The following is a 22,995-nucleotide window of genomic DNA, read 5'->3' on the forward strand; positions in this document are numbered from 1 at the left end:
ATACAAATAAATAAATATTGCTTTGTACACAATAATCTCGGATCGCTGGTGTGAGCAGATCATTCCGCCGTTCACCATTCTCAATGCCCTTGGGAAGAAGTTGTTCCTTAGCCTGGTAGTGCTGTCTCTGAAACTCCTGTATCACCTCCCAGACGGAAGTAGCTAAAATATTTTGTGTCCATGATGGAAGGAGTCATCAAAGATTTTGCATGCCATCTTCAGACAACGATCCCGATCTTTGGATAGGGAGGGAGATCCAAGTGATCCTCTCTTCCTCTCTTCAGGTCCTGTGTGTTGACCTCCGATTTATTTCTCTGCAGCAACCGTTCCACATTGGGTGCAGAGGAATCTCCTATAGAAAGCTGACATATGGTGGCCGGTAGCTTTGCCTGCTTCAGTCTTCTTTGAGGTGCAGTAGCTCATGCACATTCCTGAGACATGAGATGTTGAGTGTCAAGGATAGATCAATAGTTAAGATAAAGGAACTGTGGATGATGACCAATGTTTCCCTACTCTATCGCTGTATGGAAACAAGCCCTGTGGCCCAACGTCCGTCAGCCAGTCAAAATGCCCACGCACAATGCTCCCACCTGCCTAACTTTGGACCGTATTCCTCGAAATCTCTCCTATGCATGCATTCATCTAAATGTTTCTTAAACGATTCAAACTACCTACTCTGGCAGCTTGTTCTATATACCCACCACTCTCTTAGCAAAATAAGTTACCTTCAGGTACCCATTAAATCCCTTCACCCTCGCCTTGAACCGATGTCATCTAGTTCTCTTCAAACATAGAACACTACAGCACAGTAGAGGCCCATCGTCTCTCGATGTTGTGCCGACTCTGAGCAAAGGATTTATGCGTTTTCCTCTTAAGGATTTGTAACAAATTGATTGCGGCAGTCATCACTAACAGGCAGATGCTCGGTTCTCCGCCTGAAACATAAGTCTCAAGAATAATATTACCGTAATGCAAACATTTATCTTTCAACAGATGCCACAATATTCCGATTTATATACACTTCTGGACTTTATAGTTTAAAAGCGCAGATTAATCCAACGTCCAAACATGACCTGTTTCAGAAATCAATGGCATCTTTCCATTCGCTTTCGAGGTATTTTATGTTGGTGGGGGAAAAAGATAAGGAATTTCTTTATTATGCGAAATTAATTAAGTGATGGTAATGCTACAGTGCTGTTTAAAGTAAGGTCCTTCAGATACTTGAATCGTGCAGACTGCCACAGATCACAAAATGGCGTTTGAAAATGCATCTTGTTCCATGTTTTTCATTATCAATATGTGGGGTATTATGTACGTTATGAGTCATGTATTGTGAATTTTTGCAATATGTGATGGGGAGATAGATGTGTATTATTATGATCGGGCTCATGTTTTATCGAACATGAGATCAATGGTAGTCTGGGAACCTAATTTTTAAGTTCGACATATACAGGAGTTGGACGTGAAAGAATTGATGGTGATGAGGAGCAATTTATTGTCATACACATTGTACCAGTACATATGCCCCGAAATTAATATTTGAAGCACCTGAACAGGTACTTGTAAATAAAGCTATAATAGTAACCAAATTTCAGAGCGAGAGATAAAACGAGAAAGAGATATTGAGAGAGAGAGAGATAGATAGATAGATAGAGATAGATAGATAGATAGATAGAGTGAGAGAGAGAGAGAGAGAGAGAGAGAGTATTGAATAAAGCTATAACAGTAAACAAATTGAATTAAATTAAATTAAAAGAAACAATAAATGCACAAGATAGAAAATAAATGTTCACTGTAATCCTGCTGTAATAAAAAGTGAATTTCAAGATTCAAACAAACTACTCTTGCTATAACAACAATTAGTGAACCAAGAGGAGGTTTAAAGTCTGATAGTTATTGGAAATAAACTGATTTTGAACCGTGACGTGCTGGATTTCAGTCTTCTATACTTCTGCCCTAAGAAATGAGTGAGACAAGGTTGTGATCAGTGATGTAGGGGGGATGTTATGCTGTTGGCTGCCTTCTTGCGGAGCATTTCATAAATGTCTGAAATGTATGGGAAGTCAGAGTCTCTGATAGGACGAGCTATATTGAATACATCTGCATCATTTCGAGTTCCTGGGATCTTAAATTAGCAAAGCAGTTGGTGCGTCAATCTGCCAGTATACCTTCCAGAGTGCACCTGTAGAAATTCGAAGGAGTATCTGTCTGACGACATGTTTTAGGAAAGCAAAGGCGTTTGCGTGTGTTCTTCGCGGTTGCCTCGATATACTGGCTCTGAAGAAACAATATCTGAAATGTGTACACCCATGCACTTTAAAGTTTTGAGTCTGTCTACCCATTGCCATCAATGAAGAAGGGAGTGTGGTCCGTTGACCTCTGTTTCCTAAAATCAATTCTCAACTGATAAATATTATGACGTTCTTATTGGAGTACTATATGCCCTGGTGTTTTTGTAGCGGTGATTGCTACTGTGTGTATTACAGCGGAGCTGCGGGAAAGTTAACATTCGGATCAGGAACCAGGATAACCGTGACCCCCAGTAAGTGTTTTAACGCAATTGCAGTAATTCATATTGCCCTGTTCCATTTGTATGAATAGTTCCCTGACTTTCAAATATGTCGTAGAACATTATGAAATGCATGAGACTGAAAGACCAAATAATCTGCAAATGCAGAGTCTGAAACAATAAAGGTAGGAACGAATAACGAACTCAAATACCACATGTGAACAGAGTAAGACAGTTAGCGGTCAGGACAATTAGATTTTCATTCAATACTCTCTCTCTCTCTCTCTCTCTCTCTCTCTCTCTCTCTCTCTCTCTCTCTCTCTCTCTCTCACTCTCTCTATCTATCTATCTATCTATCTCTATCTATCTATCTCTCTCTCTCTCAATATCTCTTTCTCCTTTTATCTCTCGCTCTGCAATTTGGTTACTATTATAGCTTTATTTACAAGTACCTGTTCAGGTGCTTCAAATATTAATTTCGGGGCATATGTACTGGTACAATGTGTATGACAGTAAATTGCTCCTCATCACCATCAATTCTTTCACGTCCAACTCCTGTATATGTCGAACTTATAAAATGGAGCACGCATACACACTCGCCTCTCCTCCCCTCCCTTACCTCACTTAGTCTCTACAGTTAAATCTTCCCCTATCTATAACATTCCTCTCTTTCTCTCTCTGTCTCTCTCTCTGTTCCAGACTGTCGTGGTCTGACATTCCCTCTCTCCTACATATCTCTCTTTCTCTTTATCTCTCTTGTTCTCTCCATCTCTCGCTATCTATCTCTCTCACACACTCACACTAGTTTTCCCTCCCCTTCCTCTATTTCATTGCCTTTATTGTTTGCTCTTCCCATCTCTCTCCCTCTGTCTCTGACTGTCTCCTGAGTGCCTCCAATTCTCCATCGGTTTCTATCTCTCTGTCACTAACTCTCTCTCTCTATCTGTTATTGTTTGGATGTGTGTGTGTGTGTGTGTGTGTGTGTGTGTGTGTGTGTGTGTGTGTGTGTGTGTGTGTGTGTGTGTGTGTGTGTGTGTGTGTGTGTGTGTGTGTGTGTGTGTGCACGTGTGTGTGTGTTCGTCTGTTTGTCTGTGTGAGACAGAGGGGGAGATCACCTTATTCCTGGAGTTTATATTTAAACATTTATTCTCATCTCCATTAATATCTACGCTTTTAAGCAATAAATCCGTGAAGATAATTCATGCACTAAGAATCCCCAGCTGTCATTTGATCTCATTCAAAGAATATTATTTGATTACGAGAACACAGTCCAAATTCGGCAGGTTAATTCTCAGTTCTGCAATAGAGGGATTGATGGTGTAACCCCTTATACTGCGACATTTCATCAAAACTATTTATGAGCTTTAAAAATAGTGGGAGTCTGCAGTTGTTTAAAGGAAAAGGATCAGTTGTTTAAGTTTTGTGCAGTAGAATTTCACAAATAATAATGGCGTATATGACTTCGTGCAGGTAGTGATCACCTTGGAAAAATTAAATGAAAATTGGTTGCTTCCTGTGAAAAAGAGTTTTGATGCAGAATGATGTTGGTGTGACTTCCAGTATCTTAGAACACCACAGCACATGAACAGGCACATCGGTCTATTTAGTCAATGCTGAAATATTATTCTGCCAAGTTCTGGACCATAGCCCTCCATACACATGCCATCCGAGAATTCAGCCTTTTTTTCTAAAATGTGAACATTGGGCCCCCATTCACCACTTCATATGGCAGCTCGTTCTACTCTCTCGTCACTCTCCATGAAGTACCCCCTGATATTCTGTGTAAACATTTCAGCATCACCTTGACCCCATGTCCTCTATAGTTATTGCCAAACCCAGCATCAGTGAAAAAACACATGCCTCAATCTACTCCATCGATAACACTCATATATTTATTTACTGCTATCAAATCTACCCATTCTTCTACGCTCCAGATAATAAAGACTAACCTGCTTTATACTACCCTGTTATTAAGTTCCACACATCCCGGCAAAATCTTTGACAATTTTCTTTGCACTCTTTGTAACAAAGAGCCTTGTGTGATTTTTGTACAGTGACTAATACTGTGTGAATTATGATAACACTAGCCTAACATTCGGCCCAGGGACGAGGTTAACAGTGGAACCCAGTAGGTGTTTTAAATGCTAATTCGTCAACTACCTTCTCTTTCTGCTTCGCTTGTGTACCTGGTTATCAGATTTGCAGAGACTGAATAATTCATATTATCCCGGGGTTTTTTTGCAATATGCAGCTGTGATCGGGAAGTAGAACAGAGACAGGAGAGACTCCTGTCCCAACAATGGAGGGATTGGAAGGGGATAAGATAAAATGACAATGGGACACCAGCAGAGTAGAAGAGAATAAAGTTTGAATCAAATGTTATTCGTTATCTCATTGCTTGGACTGCATGAGGTAACAGGATTTCTGAGTAATTGTTGCTTTCAGAGGTTTTTGTAACGGGGTGAGGTATTGTGTGAATAACATGGGATCCACGCCTCTCGTCTTTGGAAGTGGGACTAAACTGACTGTGGAGCCCAGTAAGTAAGACAGCACATTGATGGCTTCATCCACTGCCCACCACTAGTTGCTTGATCTAATATCTCGTGTATACCTTATAGTTAATTATTATCCTCAATCTATTGCTTAACAATAGAACCAACGATCTATTTCCATTTAAAACAAACATATGGGCACGTAAACTGTAGCCTTCTCACCAATACAATAATCCATATATATGGGCAATATTTATTTTTGAAAGTTACTAGTTGCCTGCTAGCCCTGATTATGGTGTTTTAGGTTAATGAAAAACGATCTGTTGTTCCACGTCTGGAGGTACTCTTCAGGTTAATCAAACAGTATTGTGTATACTTTTAATTGTTTGTTCAAAGTCATTTGAACTCTTGTCAACGCTGAGTCTTCCTCAGGTCAGAATTTAAAACGGAATCACAGTCTGGAATTTGGAAATGCATCTGGCCCTGTATTATTCGTTGTCAATTGGTCATTCAGTTGTTCATTTATTAGTTGTGCAGTGTGGATTCTGGCACAATAAATAGGAGAGGCTGTATTTGTTATTGTTTCAGAGGTGGGCACAAGAATATAGAAGTACGTGGTCGAGATCATTGAAAAGGTGGTGGCATGATTTGCAAATAAGGTCCAATCAACAAACTATTGGGATATGCGCATAAAACACGTATTGGTTAGTTAATGTGATGAAGTTCTCTCCTGTAGTAATGTATATCCTGGTGCTTTTGAATTGGCATTGAGTAATTTGGGTACATTGGCAGAGTTGCTGGAAAGTTAACATTCAGATCAGGAGCCAGGTTAACTGTAACCACAAGCAAGTATTTCAAAGGGCAGTTTACGAAATTCTTGTTGTTGTGTCAAATTATAGTAACCAGTTGTTGCATTTCAATGTCCGATCGAAATTGATGAAAGAAGAAATAAACTGCCAACGAATAAGGTCTGAACTTGACGGAAGTCAAGCACCGTCAGTGTAGGTGACAGTCAACATTTCATATTAAAGAGACGTTAGCTAACTCCTCTCTCTCTCTCTCTCAACACTCTCTCTTATCTACATCTTTCCCCTCTTCCCTCGCTCTTCTCTCTCTCTCTCTCTTTTCTCCCTCTTTCCCTCTCTATTTTCTCTCTCTCACTCCTCTCTCTTTCTTTCGTCCTGCATTTCTTCCTCTCGTTCCTCCTCGCTGTCTCTCTCCCCTCCTATCTCATTCTCCCCTTCCTCTTTCCTCTCAGCCCTTCTTTTTCTCTTACCCTCACCACCTCTCAATATCCTCTCTTACAGTCTATTCACTTTCTTTCCTCGTCTACATCTCATTCTCTCTGCTTTTCTTTCTCTCTCCGTTTCACACACACACACACACACACACACACACACACACACACACACACACACACACACACACACACACACACACACACACACACACACACACACACACACACACACACACACGCACACACACAAACTCAGTGCCTTATACATCGACTTTATCTTCAAACAGAAACAATTATTCTCATTTGGATTAATGTCTGATCCATTTGATAATAAATTCGTCAAAGCACTTCAATCAAGAGACTCTCATGGTAATTTAGTCGCGTTGTAATAATACTTAGATAGGTGCGAAAAGAAGCAAAAAATCTCCTGAACACGGAAACCATTCTCGCAATAGTTTCAACGTGTATTAGATTTGATTACTTAAATGCAGTCCGGTCAGCCGACCCGTGTTTTAATGGATTAGATGCATCAGATATTGATACAATTCACCAAAGCCACGTCTTGCTTTTGTGTGGTCTGTACAGTAAGTTTACTGTCCATTTGACTTATTGGTTTCGAGTGAATAGTGATTATTTTGGAGGGAATTCTATAAATTCATATATATCATGTGAAAATGAGATAGGAGTGAGAACAATGTCGTTCGAAGATATAATATTCAAGATCAAAATAACCCGGAGGTGTTTTTGTATTGGAGATTTGCATTGTGTGAATTATGGTAATGAGATAAGATTCGGCCCAGGGACGCGGTTAACAGTGACGCCCAGTAAGTATTTCAAGAATAAGTTCATCTTCCTTGTTATCTGTCTGTTAAATTGATGGATTTTGTTTATATTTACAATGTGTCTTTCAACTGATCTCTGAAATCGTGTCAAAACTAAATAATACTCAGTGGAAGGGATGCATTTCCTGGAGTTGTTGCATGGCCAATGTTTTTTTTAGAAATAAACCTTGCTAGACTGTTTATCGTTCTTAAGAAATAAATGCCAGGTCATCGTGTGAATTCGGTACAGTGAGTTCAGGAAATAGATAATCTGACAAATAAGCCTAATCTTCAATACTGTGATGGAGTGGCTACGTTTTTATTGGAAAATGTGACAAACTGTAATCGAGATCTCTATTCTTTTAATTGGAAAAAGTGACATAAAGTCATTGAATTGATGTCGAGAGGCTAGACAGATTGACTTTAGAAGAAGGGTGGGTTTATTCAAACATAAGATCCTAAATAACATGCTGAGAGGTGGCCATGCTTGAAGCTAGAGCAAAAGTAATCTGCCAGAGGATATCAGAGGGCCTTGCAACGTCAATTGGAGAAAAGGAATGGGTGACGTCTTTAACGTTTGCAATCCGAAACGTCAACCATTGATTTTTTTTTCTCTCACTGATGCTGCTCAACCCAGTAAGTTCTTCCACAAATTGACTGGGTTTTTTTGCATAAGATCTTAATGGACAAGGTTGATGTTGAGGCATTCAAGGTTCAAGTTTCCTTCCAATGCCACGAAATATTACATTAAAATATAATAGTAAGAAGGATCTAGAGTAAGGGGCACAGTTACAAAATAATAGGCTGGCGACTTAAAGCAGATCATCAACATCTGTCGAAGAGCATGTAATATTTTTTTCCGGAGAGTAACGGGATAAATCAGCTGATATATTTAAGATAGAAATATACTGATGTGTTAAATATCAATGAATTTCAAGGCATTGGGGAACTGGGGATCGAGAAGAAGTTAAGGCCTGCGGCCATATGCCATGTTCGTGTTGAATTGTAAGGCAGGCTTAAGCGGCCTGGTGGTGTGCACCGATTCATATTTAATCTTTTGTTCTTGCATGCCTAAAACGCAACGGGAACCAATTTGAATTAAAGTCGAGAAGACAAGTTCAACCTAGTATTGAATATAGTCGCGGATGTTTTTGTACTGTTCGTTGGTATTGTGCGACTTCTGGTGGGGGCGATAGGAAGATAACATTCGGACCAGGAACAAGGCTAACCGTGGCTCCCAGTAAGTTATTCCTACCCAGTCTCTCATTACACTGAGCCAGAATTGTTCATCCAGGTTCCTGATTTTCAAAAGATCCTCTAAAATTAGAAAATGCATCACCATTAAAACATACTACATGCTGGTCATTGGAAATAAATACTCAAATGCAGACAAATTAGATGGTCAGAGACGGGGAGAGATATATGGAGTTAACGTCTCAGATCAATGACCTGACTCTTTTTCTCTCCATACATGTCTGTTTGATTGATAAAAATGCATTCAAAACACCAAACTAAAAATAATGTATGCTTAGACTGAAGCATAAAATGCAGATATTTCATCAAAAAGATGGAAGTGCCAGACGCATATCGAGCTGAGTCGTTATAGCCTCGGGATGTTTTTGTACTCATGAATAGTACTGTGTGAATTCTGGTGTTAACGTTCTGACATTTGGACCAGGATCGAAGTTGACTGTCATACCAAGTAAGTGTTTCAAACAGAATTTGATCCACGATCATCTCTTTGGATCGGTCCTTTTTAAAATGTGAAACAAACAGGGTCTTTTCGCAGTGTCCTGAAATATGTCGAAATAATTACTTTAATTCAAGTGTTCATGGCATTAAGAATAGCTGTCCTATTAAAATATAGGTGAAGCCTTTCCCATGAATAGAGATCGTTATGGCGAATACTTGAAGGAAATGTCCCAAGATGGACTTGACATGAGGATAATTTGCTATCACTTTGAAGGTACCCAGCAATGGTGGGGAAGGCTGGTACAAAATGAATATTCAAAATGCTCTTAGATAGGCACAAGGATGGAAGAAAGGGGTGTTATGGTTGTGAGGTACGAAAGATTAGATTGTTGTGGAGTAGGTTTTATACGTCGTCAAAATATCGTGGGCTGAAGGACCTGTACTGTGCTCCCATGTTCCATGCTCTATAATAATAAGATAACTGATTAACTGTTGAAGAGAAATGGTTTGGCGGCAGGTTTGAACATTGTGTGTGTAGAGACCTCTCCCCTCACGTATGGACGTGGAATCAGCCTCACCGTAAAGCCCAGTGGATAAAAGAAAATATCGGTGGAATCAGCGCCAGCAAACACCAGTTGCTCAGGTCAAGCTCATTGCGAACTATCTGATAGACTGTGTATTTTCTGCCGGAGCATCCTCTGGATATGTGGGTGCTGAATATTACTCTGTGTGACCTTTTGCTCCACACCTTGAAAGCATCAAATAAAGTAAATAATTGGAGAAAATACTCAGCAGGTTGCACAGCAGCTAAGGAGAGAGGCGAGGCAGAAAGACATAGAGTCAACGTTTCTGATGAATGACACAATCAGAACTGGCTAAATGGCATCATAGGGCGATAGACTATAGAAACACCACCTTTGGCCCGGCGAGTTAGCGTCGACTGTCAACTATCCATTTGTGTTCATCCTACATTAATCCCTTATTTTGTTATATGTTCTATTCCTCTAAATCCAGGTTGTTCCCAAATGGAGGCTATATCCAGTGGCTAATTAAACTTTGGATGTGGGTGGGAGGGACGGAAAGCATCCGACGGGAAACTAACATAGTCGCACCGATAACGTGCGAAATCCACACAGACAGCACCCGAGGTTAAGATTGAATCGGGTCTCTGGCGCTCTGAGGCAGCGATTCCACCAGCTATGCCAGGCTGCAGTCTTGAAGTTCCAGTGAACTTCTATTGTACCGGGATGTTAGCTCTTGTTTCTTACAACATTACAGCATAGTTCAGACCCTTCGTCCAACGATATTGTGCCGACTTATAAAAATATACCCTTCCTCAAACCAGTAACCCCCTATTTGTCGTGCGTCTACCTGCCTGTATAAGAGTATTTTAATGTTCCTATTGTTCCACTATCACCTAATGTTCCACTATCACCTTGCCAATGCATTCCAGGCAACCGTTACGTTATGTGTAAAAATAATTATCCCTGATTTCTCTCATAAACGTTTTCCCCTCACCTTCTACAGATGTCCTCTAATATTCTCTACTGTCGCTCCCAGTAAAGGATGCTGACTGTCCACCCTACCTGTGCCTCTCATACTCTTTCCAATCTCTATTAAGTCACCTCTCACTCTTCTTCACTCCAAGGAGAAATCCCTATATCTAACAACCTTGCCTCATAAGACACATTCCACAATCCTGGAATCTTCCATTTCACCGAAGGCAGAGATTTGTTTTCCATGAAATTATTTAAGAATTGCAAATAGTGGGTTTTATTGAAAGGCAGCAAATGGGCAGAGATATGCGGTGGACATTGGAATACCGCCTGGTTGGGTAAATCAATATATTGGATAACTGGGTGAGTGTTAACTGCAAACCCTCTGTGGCTGGAATAAAAGTGTTAAGAAGGATCAGTAATGGATATGGAAGAGATACAAATTAATTGAGGGATCATGAAACTTTCTGAATCCAAATGTCTGGGAATTGTGCACCTTAACTTGCAGAGAAAAAGATCAAAACTGCATAAGTGTTGATTGTATGGGTTTATGTGGTGCTGAAAGACAGTGTGTGAACTCAGGAGTTGCACAGGAACTGATATTTGGAGATGGGACACGATTAACCATCAAACCGAGTAAGTTGTACAGCAGGTTGGTGAATATTCAGAAGTACCCATCAACGAACATAAAATATGCATACTACAGAACTGAAATGTATTTTTTTCTAAATGATACCAACCCTCAGAATTTCAAACCTCATCTGTGGAAAGGAAAAGGGGACGATTTAGACATTTGAATTTCCATTTCTCTTTCCGTAATTCTTACATATCCAAGCGAATGTTACAAGGAGAGATAATTAGATGTCTGGTGGCATTCTGCAATGTTGGTTTAATTAAATATTATTGCGTTCGGTTCTGGACGCCTCGTTATAGGAAGGACGTTGATGTTTTGAAGAGGAGGCAGATGAGAATTACCAGGATACTACGTGGATTGGAGAGCATGTATTATGAAGTGAGGTTGTCAGAATTATTGCTTTTCTCTTTGGATCGAGGAAGAATGAGAGGTGGCCTATAGAGGTATATATATAATGAGGGGCTTTTGTAGGGTGGACATCCAGCGCCATTTTCTTGGGCGACAATATCAAATGCCAAACACCATCTGTTCAGAGTGAATGGAGGAAAGTTTAGGGAAGATGCTAGAGTTAAGATTTATATTTACTCAAGGAGTGGTGGGTGCCTGGAATGCATTACTCGGACTGGCGGTGGACAATAGGGACTTTCAAAAGATTCTTAAATGGACACATGGATGCAAAACAAATAGGGGTTATGTGTGGGAAGTAGGCAAAATTAGATTGTTGGGGATAAGGTTTGCATAGGTGGGAATACAAGGAGATCTGAACAGCCTGTACTGTGCTGCACTTTGCTAAAGTGTTCTATGTTTCATCTTCACCCCAAAGCTTGTACATCAGCTGAGGCAACTACTATTCAGTATTTGGACTGAATCTCGTGATCTAAAGGAAACTTTATTTCTATATATCTATCTCTCCGACTTCTTAACATTTTCTCATCCTGTATCGTCAGGGCACTGAAATATCGAGAATAATCACAAGGAACATTAACTAACGTCCCATTTATCATCACATCATATAGAAAATATGCTCACAATTACTAAAGTATTCATGCATGAAACGACAAGAAGAACAAATGTTTGACTGCACATTCTAATAATACCGCTTGAACCACGCATCATTATTTAATATATCATAGCAAACAATGTTCAAATAATAGGCTTAAATAATACATCTTTCAGTGATATATCACAAATGACATTAATCTATAGATAGAATGTCCTATTACTACATCATAAAAGACATATAATAGCCTTCAGAAATAATTCTCGTTCAGAGTCTTTCGCTCTTACTGAATTTCAACAAATCCTCATCTTCAAATTGAGTTAAGAAAAATGTGCCAAAATTAAAACCTGGCAGTGAGATCAGTTCCACTAATGGCGCCATTAATGCAAGCCAGCGCATTAATATAGTCAGCATTATTTTCAAAAGATGGCGATTAATTTAGCACCACCCAGAATGTGATATTAACAGCAATTTGGCTGGAAAGCCGCTCATTTTCACAAGAGGGAGTTTTTGTTCATTGCATTCTCACTGCATATAACAAAATAAGGGATTAATGTAGGATGAACACAAATGGATCTGGCTATCGGATAATATTCGCATTTGGGACCAAGCTCACTGTAATTCCAAGTGAGTGTAGCTCTGTTCATGTACAAATTGAGTTTATGTTCCATTGACATTTTAAAATACATCTATGAATATAAAAAACTTCGTCAGAAGAGACTAATAACTGTTGGTATTTGCAAAATAACTCATGAATCTTTTCAGCTATTATTTCAATTAAGTGCGATGGTTGTTTTCTCTGGAATGCCGGACACTGAGGGGGAGTGTATTAAATTATGGGAGTCAAAGATAGGGAGATAGTAATAATATTTTACAAAGAATAGAAGTCACATATGTGAGGACATGCGATTCAAATGAAGCGGGAAAGGTAAATAAGATGTGCAGGGCTGTTTTTTAAAAAACATAATTAGAGTAACGGTGCCAGTGAAGCAAGTACGATGGGTGGGAGAGCTTAATAGGCTTCTGAAGTGACACATGGTATGTGCACGTGCAGAGGCTTAGAGTACTTTGGATATTAGGTTTAGAGTAGACACCGTGGGCATAATGGTTTGTTCCTTTGCTCTACTGTTCCATGTTGTATGTTCTCAGTAAAAAACTAGAAAATAGCCCTTCGCTATAATATTCAAAAGACCGGTGGAATTGAACACAGGGAATTGAAAAATCTCTCCTTAATTCAATGGTAGAATCGTGCACGGATATGTTAAGATAGAAAAGATTTCATTTACGGTCTAGGGCGGTGTTTTTCTTGTAACGTGGAATTAGTTGAAACTTAATTGGAAAATATCGGATTAAAATGCTCCCACGTATCTTTAGTGGAATGTGCTACAAACATATTTCTCAGACTGCAACCCTCCGGGGTTTATGGTACAGTATGTGTTACCGTGTGGGGTATAGCAGTGACACCAGATTGATGTTTGGAAAGGGGACGAAACTCGTCGTTGCATCAAGTAAGTGGGGAAAATAAGTAATTGAGTGACACTCAAAATGGTCACGGCTCAATGGGACACAATTCCATCTGTCGAGTCTAGCTCTTTACAGGCGCATCAGATCAACTATACATGTCGACCAAGTTCTCTCCTGGAACTGGTCTCTTTTGTTTGCATTTGGCCCATTTCCCTCTGACTGTTTATAATCCGTCAATCCAAGCGTTTTATAAACTTTATAGTTGTACCTGCACCTCCCGTGTTGTCTGGTATTTCTTTCTGTACAGAACCCAACCTCTGAGTAAGAAGAATCCTTCCCAGTGCTGTTCCCTGCTGTACATTTTAGATGGGACTAGATGTAACAACCTCAATTTGTCTGATCCCTTTAAAATGTTCGCCTCTCACTGTAAGCTCTTATCTGACTATTTACCTATTCATGTCCCTTATGATTTTAAACACTACAGAAACTCAACTCTAAACCTTCTCGGTTCATTCAGAAGGGCTCCTGATTTTCCAGCCTCTCATCATCACTTAAGCTGTCCATTCCCAATACCAATCACATGAATATTTTCTGCATCCTTTCAACATTATGACATATTTTGTTTCGGATTCAATTTGTAAACCCTTCCTCATCTCTGTATTGTACACAAAGGAGAGGGATAATTGAAAGCATATCTGCCACATATATGTGGCAGATACCAATTGTATTTGGGTTCGGGACGAAGTGAGTAGGGAATCGTTCCTATTGGACTTGTTTCATGCTGGAGATATACGTACATTGCAGTTTGAAAACTAAAATATAGGACGTAACGTGATGTATAGGAAAATATCATTTAAGTATTGTTAATCTAATTACATATGTGTTTAAACCTACAAACGGTTCCATTCAAAAACAAATATATCGATGTCAAAACGATCAAAGTTGAAGAATATTCCTTTCGACCATGGTGGAGTAAAAAAAAATTAGAGAGGATAAGAAACAGATGCAAGAGTAGGGCATTCACATCCTCGAGCTTATTCCTCAATTGAATTAGACTACTGGTGATATTTCAGCTCAAAATATCTCCTCAGCTTATTCCATATTCCCTCAATGTACATTGACCTCCATTGTGGGTCCAACTGGCTCTCCAGTGTACATAATTCCAAATAGCCATCATTCTGAGTGAAATAATGTCTCCTTAATTCACCTAAATGGCCAAGAGCTCATTTTGAGAATATCCACCCCTTTATTTTAAGGTTACCAGCCACCCACTTTGTCGTTTGGTCTCTTACTCGTGGGCAAGTGTTTTTGTCAGTCTATCGCACACTGTGGGTGAATTCTGGTGGATACGACCTCATATTTGGATTGGGTACCAAACTTACAGTTCAACCAAGTAGGTTCAAGACTGTTTGTCTGAACTCTTCCAAGAGTTTTTTTCAATGATAGTCATGTACATTGTCATAGATTAGCTGAAAGCCCGTGATCCAAACAAATGAGCAATAGATCCATATATGCTTAATCGTGCTTTGTTTTGTCTACATTCTCGATTGTTGTATCTGAGTCCTGTAATGAACATAGTGCGTACGTAAGATAAAATGGAGTGAATGGTGTCCAGGGATAGGACACTGTATGACCTATACCAGCACTGTCGTCGTGGCCTTTAGAAGTGGACACATTTAACTGTGCAACCGAATAAGTCATTTCTCATATTTATAATGGCATATAAAAAGTCTGGTGACAAGGCATGGTAAGGAAAATGTGACAGACTATTGTGAGATTATCGTAAATCACGTTCATAAATTAAGACAATCTGTGGAAACGGCTAACTGTTCAGAGTCAGCTTTTAACCAACATTGGTGCTTTAGAAGAAATTAAAAGAGGCAGTGTGATCTACAGAATGCATTATAGGGGTGCAGGGTCACTGAGACCTTAGATATACCGATGGTAACAGAATAGGTTGAGACATTTGTGAATAAAAGCAAAGGGAATCCTGGAGAAGATCGTGCAAATATTTCATGTGACGCTGGTTTGGCCAGAGCGGGAGTATTTGATCTATTTCAGACCTTCAAGTAAGGATGTAGAAAGCACGTCTTATTCTGGTCAAAGCAGATGAGGAAAAAGAGGAAAGCGACCAAGATGGCCTGAAGCATGAATTTTCAGACAGAAAAAAGTGAACTGCTCTCATTGGGGGCAGGAGAAAGTGAACTGCTCTCATTGGCGGAAGGAGGTGAGATCATTTTTCATAAAAATAACGCAGCGAGTAGTGATGATTTAGGATTCATTGCAAAGAATTTGGAAGCATATTCAACCACAGCTTCCAAGAGGGGTATATCATAGTAAAGATGCAGGTGTGGAAAGTTTGCAGATCTATAAAGAAGAGACCATGGAAGAAGTTTTGAATTAACAGAAAGCATAGAGATTCAAGGAACCGAATAGCCTATTCTGTGTTCTTTAAGGCTGCTTTGCAATCAAGGAAATTGCTTAAAGGGGGAATTCCTGCGTCCTATCATTTACCTAACGCTGAGGGAATAATAAACCTGTGCCACCTAACGTGTAATTAGTGGCAATGCTTAACGTGGTAACTAATTCCAATACTTTTCAGCAATTCCACATTCAGGAAGTTTGATTGGGAACTAAATCAGGGCAATGCATTTAGAAGCGACCTGCTAAATTTTGTCACAAGATACTGAAGACATTGTAACCTGGAGCTTAAAACGCAAGCTGCTGGAGAAATTCAGCTGGTTGAGTTCTATCTGCAGAGGAAAACAATTAAGAGACTAGAGATGCTAGACTGTCAACCAGGCTACAGATGCTGGAATACGGACCAAAGAATGTCGATCCTAGATTCTATGAAGATGCAGGGTCTCGACCCAGAACGTCAACAGTCCCTTTCCCCCACAGATAGTCCTCGACCCGCTGAGTTCCTTCAACATTTATTTTTTGCTTGAGTTCAGTTTCGATGCCTAATTGAGATAAAAGAGATATGAGGCTATTTTAATACACTCGTGAATTTTAGCCGTTTACAGAAATAGCTGGTGATATAACTTTTGGCCCGCAAATGTTTTGGTACTTTGGTTTCACGCTGTGTGAACGTTGCTGGCAAGGTGATCTTTGGACCTGGGACCAAGGTTCACATCAGAGCTAGTAAGTAAAAGCATTCAAGATATTAGATTTATGTCTTGAGAGTTAGAGGCTTCTCATAGGTTTAACAGAAACGTAAGAAAATAGAATTTCACTGATTTCACGGAATAATCCCCCTCCTGCCCTCCATCAGTATGTGAACTGGGAAGAGGCCACTTTAAAGTGTCCATAACTTGAATACGGAGCATGTGGCATAAACTAAAATAATTCTCCAATGAGGAATTTATTTTGTGGATTCGGTGAGTGCGTATTGATTTGTCAAATGTAATCGTGGGTCCTATTTTCATAGACCAACGCAATCAGTTATTTTATGTTTCCACTTTTGTTTGGTTTGGTTTTATTCTCTCCTTCAATAGGCAAAGATCAAATTTAAATTCTGCATTAAGTTTCCAATCTATAGTTAATTGCTTTCAAGGGAGAACGGGGGCGTGATGCTAATATTACCAGAATGAGTGGGACAAGTTTTGTATTCGTTCAGGCTCTGTTTGTTAGGTTCCTTCTCCAATTAACAGAAACGCTATGAATAGATAAGCAGATGAACAGGAAGGCATTGGTTGAGTTCATATTTGCTGCATTGTTTTGCAAAATGTACTGCAATTAAATGCAACAGATTAGCATCGCATTAGATTAATAAGAACAATCATTAGTTACTTTTACACCAGTTAATGAAAACATATTGTTTGCCTTTGATAAGAATAAATATGTAGTTATAAATACATAGGAGAGTTGTGTTTTGGAAATAGTGCAAAACTAGTTTTTTAACCTTTCTTTTCACCTCTCCATTCTCTAATTTGATGGCTATCCTTCATTAAATCTAATTATTATCCCGAATCAACTTTAAAGCATAGAAACAATTGTAATGTTTAATGGAAGACATTAATTACAATCTTGGACTTATGTCTAGACAATAGATCCATAACGTCACAGATGTAGCACCAAAACAGGCCTTTAGGCGAATCACGAGTGTCTATTCAAATTTAATTTACCAGTTCTTGGTCCATAGTCTTCTCTGCGATGCTGATTTAAGTACTCATCTTGAAACGAGTTGAATGTTATGAGAGTACATGACCTCTCCGATCACGCAGGCAGTGCATCCCTGATTCCAAACACTTTTTACTCTCTGGAGTAAATCAACTGATCTGATCTGATCTGATCTGATCCGATAATTTACAGCTTTGCAAACTTTAAAAATATATATGTGTCAACAAATTCTAAATTACTGAATTAAAAAATGCAGATATTCATGTCCCATCCTTCAGTGCCCCTGAAGTGCCAAACAAATTGATAGCTCTGAAGCCACATTTACAGCGGACAAAGCTTGAAACAGATAGGGGAATGAAGGAGGCCATATGTTCACTCAAGCCTTCTGCACTATAGAACATGATTTTGGCTGCAAAAACCTTAGTATTCATCCTTTCTCCACCAGATCTCCATAGCCCTTGTTACACGATCTTCAGAAAGGTTTGCTATTTAACGACTCCCAGGGATCTATTACCCAAAACTCTCTGGAGTAAAGAACTCCAAAAAGTCACCAGTTGGATTTTGTAACAAGACACCTACTATATTGTCTTCATCATTATTGAGACAGTTTGGCCCTGACTAAAAAACAGATACATTCAGTTTCTAGAAGATCAATATCTTCACAATTCAAGGTTATGTCCTTGGATTATTGATCGAGAAATTTGGTTGCTATTTTGGAAACTTAACAAGGACGTAGCTGTGCCCCATCTTACATAAATAAGTTATGTTTGAGACATGAATAGGTTACCTTTATTCATAATTAAAACATATTTTGGATAAGAGTGCACTGCAGATATTTCGATTCAATTATATCAAGTATTCAGAAGTAAAGCCTGTGAGAGTGGTAATGTGCTAAACTCAACCTGGGTGAAGTTTTTGATATGGGGAGTAGTACTGTGTGGATGTGGGAGCTAACATCAAACTCATCTTTGGAACGGGGACTAGGTTAACTGTGATAATAAGTAAGTATCAATTAAAATTGATAGGACTCTATTTATCTCCAAATGTATATACGTTGTCTTGCATTTGCACTGTATCAATTAGTCTGTCGATACATTGGATACTGAATGCTCTGACTGCAGTGTGATTGTGAATATTCATACCGTGAAAGAATGATCAGAATTATGGAATGGATTTTGTTGGGATGAACAGCCTTTTCGGTTGACCTAAGAAAATTTGACAATTCCGACAATATCCTGAATCCATTTCCCTTTGGTAGATGTGCCAGATAACGTGAGATATTAAATAAGCTAATGCACAATTAGATTACACATTTTAGGAGTCATTTAGGTAATTAATTCAGAGTCAAGGATTTGAACCAGGGTGACCCTGGCCTATGTATTTTCACAATCAACTCTCTATATAACAACTAACTTTTTTCCTACTTGCTCGTTTCTAGTGAATGGTTTCCAACCTTATTCATTAACTCTAGTTTACTATCTGATCTTTTGGGAGATTCGGAATCCAGAAACAAATATTCAATGCACTGAGTTGGATGCTAGGGACTCTATAACTCTTAATAGTTGCAGAAAAGCAGAGGTACTAAAAATATTCAGCTGATGTTCACAGAAAGGGAAAAAGAATATTATAATTTTAGGTCACTAATTTTATTGCATATTCTCCCATTCCAAACCAACTCCGAAGGTTTATTCATTGGTGTGAAATGAGCATCAAAGTTAGCCGAATGGGTTTTTGTTATGGGTTACATTGCTGTGTGGGCTCTGGACAGAAGCTTGTGTTTGGTTCAGGAACCAAGATGACAGTATTAACAAGTAAGTTCAAACGTATCCACTAAAACAAAAACAGACAAGTGATTGAGGGTGTCAGTTCAAATACCCGAATGCTCGCTGTCAACTTTAAACCTTCTGATTTTATCCGTAAACCCTTTCCTTTGGTCATTTTTTTAATATCAGAAACGTTTGATTGAAATGTTGATAAATATAATGTGCGTTGACGTACAATACAACCTCACAGCAATGATGCAATTTCTTAATGTGCATTAAACGTCCATTTGGCCAAGCATTCCTTTCTATTATCCAAACCAATGTGTGAATAAAGCCATGAACTATTATGACAAAAAGTCATTGGTTGGGCTGATATCGGGACAATTAATATTCAGATATGTCTGAATAAATATGAAACTTTGTTCACCTGAGATTATCACCAAATGGCTATTTTTTAAAACTTTTTGATTACTTAAACGCCTCAATTCCCTAACACAGGATACATGTTTTACCAGACAGTGCAGTCGCTCTGATCAGTTCTTGTCAATGAGTAAATTATTGTGTGTATTCTGGAGGAGTTGGGAAAATACTCTTTGGTATCGGTACCAAGCTCCTTATTTATCCCGGTAAGATATCAGAAGAATTATTCAAACTAAATTGTCATTTCCTTTGCAGGGCAATTCAGAAGTCATGTTCTGTGAAATTGAGATAGTCAGTGAACAGCAATAACCATATTCCTACCAACAAAATTTGCTACGCCATAAGCAGATACCACTAATGTGAATTGAATTGAATTATTTTTGTCCAAGATTCAGCAAACAGCTTTATTTTTCGTGCTGTCCATAGGTACGTGCAGCAGTTATTGCAAGAATAAAATACAAGTGGGGACATAGTCACAAATGGAAGTATGACTGAGTCGTAAATAAAATATAATTACATAGTGCGAGTGGTTAAATAAAGATGGGCCAATGGTTAATATTTTAACATGAACAGTTCTTGACTATAGGAACACAAGGATCAGGTGGGTACAAGAGTTCAAAGGTAAACAGGAGATGGACAAAGGCAGGCAAGCAAATAAACGGACAGATAGGTTTATAAACAGGTTGTGTATCGGTTATTTCCATGGATGCTGCCTGACATACATGTCCCTCCAGCTTTTCACAGTCTACCAGTATCTACCGTTATTGTGTTTCTCTGTACAGATTGACAGCCATACATGTGGATAAACAGATTTAGGATGACTCCGTTATGATTGAATAATTACACTCTTCTTTACAAGAGATTATTTTATTGACTGGAATGAGAGAAATTCCCATTGGGAAGGATTCCAAAGTCAACAAATATAAAGTCAATTTTATGGTTAGTCTTAGTGCTTCGCTTCAGATAAAGGTTCTTGACATGGGATGTCATGTTGTGTGGATGATCGCACAAAGTTAATATTTGGATCTGGGACCAAGCTAATGGTGCAGCCAAGTAAGCAACGCTTAATGTTCTATTCTCGGGATAATAATTGAAATATTTTTTCTTTTAAAATAATCTCCACGGTTTAATAGATGTGGAGAATAATTGATGAGACATTCTGGACATCAATCATTTCTGCAGAAGAGATATGGCTAAAATTATTTCACCATATACCTCATTGCTATAGATGTTATCCTTCTACCCTCAAAGGTCCACGCTAGAGCAAAGGGGGTTCGATGTGGGGAAATGTGCGGTCGCACACATTGGTAAGAGGTGGATTATTTTCTAAATTGAAAGAGAACGTTAATGAGTCCATTAATTACAGACCGGCTGGTCCAACAAGACATTAAGAAGTCAAAAAGACATGCTTATCTTTATTGTTAACGGAAAGGCTTTAAAATAGGGAGTATTTGTTGCAGTTATACAGAGTGCAGTTGAGGCCACATTTGAACGACCGAGCACAGCAAGAAGAAAATGCTAAAGTAACTTTAGAGACAACCCGAAGGAAATTGACCAGGACCATTTCTTGAATGAGAGAGATGCCCTGTCAAGAGGGGCTCTGTAGTTTGAGTTCGTATTCCTTGGAGTTTAGAAGAATACGAGTCACCTTATTCAAACATTTAAGATCTTAAAGGAAGGTTGACAATTATACTTTCGCTAGTGAGAGGGTCATGAACAATTAGATATGAGTCAAATTAAGAGGCTGCTCATTTCAACTGGCATCATCATATAATTCTTTAAAATTAAATTATACATACAGCTCTGCAACTGGTCAATTTGCCCCTAATAGACCATGCCGTTGATTTGACACCCCATTAACATACAACCCGAGCACGAATCTCGGATGCGTTTTGTCCTGAGAGTAGTGGAGGCGAGATCATTCTATATATTTAACATGGGTAGATATTTCAAAGATCGAGAAATTGATCGTTATGAGGAACTGACACGGAAGAGGTGAGGCATCGTAGTTCAGCCATGATCATATTTAATTAGCAGGTTTAAGGGGTCTAGTGGTCACTTCCTGCTCTAATTTTCGTGATTCCTTTTAATTAGCAAAATAATTTTTTTCGAAGTGTCGTGTCTTCACCAATCACATGTTCGTGAAAAAATTATGCTTCCAGCTGAACTAGGGAGGACATCACACCGATCATGCCCCAATAATAACAACCACATTGCATTCACTTCATTTCACAGCTCTAAAAATGAAACAAAGTGTCCGATGATTCTGGTGACGTCTGGGTTCTTGTGAATGAAACAGTCACTGTGTGGGATTTTCGGGGAATGATAAACAGTTTATTGAAGCTGTACCAAACTTATCGTTATCCCTGGTAAGAATTCAGTCACGGTTTATCGAATTAATCATGTCAGGAAAGCTGATAAATTATGTCCCTAACATCAGACAAACAAAGCAACTAAACGCCTTCTTCACCAACTATCTACCCGTGTCCATTATTCCTTCAAAAGATGTTATCTTGAATTGGGATTGTTAGATTAGTCGTCTCATATGGATGCTGTCCAATTTTAGTCTCCATATTATCAGAAAGAACATCAGACAAGTAGATGGTGGTTTATAGTTTGTATGAATAGCGTGGTAGGTAGGTTGACTCGATGCAAGGGAAGAGCAGGAAGCGTTCAGTACACAAAGCCTGCTTCCAGGTGCCTAGGAAGAACGAGAGGAAATGTCACTGTAAGTTTCCTCAAAAGGGAAGAGAAGATTATATTATCCTTGACTGAGATACGTCGGACCATCTGTAACATAGTCAGAATAAGATGTGGGCCTGTGGAAGATTTTAACTTAATTCGGTGGGCAGTGAGTCTATGTAATTCTCGACCTGGAAGACTGTGAGCATTCATCTGATATTCAGTAAGAATAGCAGGTGGCTGATTTTTGGGAAATCAGGGGTATCAGAATAGTGCAAGAAATAGCACCGAGGAGAAAGCCAGCCATAAGCTTGATGAATTGCGCCTCTCCTATTCCTCATGACGGGTTGAATTGGCTTTGACTCCTTTTCTCTTGAGCGTAGTTAACTGTCGGGTGTCCATGTGGGGATATATAAAATCTTGAGGAGAATTTATAAGGGTGCATGGAAACAGTCTTTTCACCAGGATCTGGGTATCTGAAATGAGAGGGTGGGAGTTTATGGTGATTTAAAATGGGATGTGTTAGAAACTTTTTTGCACAGAAAACTGAAGAGAAGGGTGCAATTATGACACTTACAAGAGGTAAATGGACACGAAAGCTTTTGGGGGAATAAAAGCCAAATGTTGGCATGTGTCACTATCTGTTTGTAATGGACGAGT

General features: G+C 39.0%; 1 protein-coding gene across 11 annotated transcripts in view; it reads left to right on the plus strand.

Moving 5' to 3' along the window:
* Positions 1 to 22,995, plus strand: part of LOC138764641 (M1-specific T cell receptor alpha chain-like) — an 814,651-nt gene that overhangs the window by 748,973 nt on the left and 42,683 nt on the right. Inside the window, exon 1 of one of the 11 annotated variants that reach the window (XM_069940828.1) lies at positions 2,232 to 2,542. The exons of 5 other annotated variants lie outside the window; for them this stretch is intronic. In XM_069940828.1, the coding sequence (XP_069796929.1) occupies positions 2,416 to 2,542 (127 nt within the window). In that variant the 5' untranslated portion in view covers positions 2,232 to 2,415. Of the gene's footprint in view, positions 1 to 2,231; positions 2,543 to 4,986; positions 5,047 to 6,053; positions 6,611 to 6,920; positions 7,066 to 19,230; positions 19,282 to 20,655; positions 20,707 to 22,995 lie in introns of those variants that run through there. 5 more of the 11 variants (XM_069940831.1, XM_069940830.1, XM_069940825.1 and 2 more) reach the window with 5 other exon arrangements.

This window comes from Narcine bancroftii, chromosome 5 (genome assembly GCF_036971445.1).
Source record: "Narcine bancroftii isolate sNarBan1 chromosome 5, sNarBan1.hap1, whole genome shotgun sequence".
NCBI lineage: Eukaryota > Metazoa > Chordata > Chondrichthyes > Torpediniformes > Narcinidae > Narcine > Narcine bancroftii.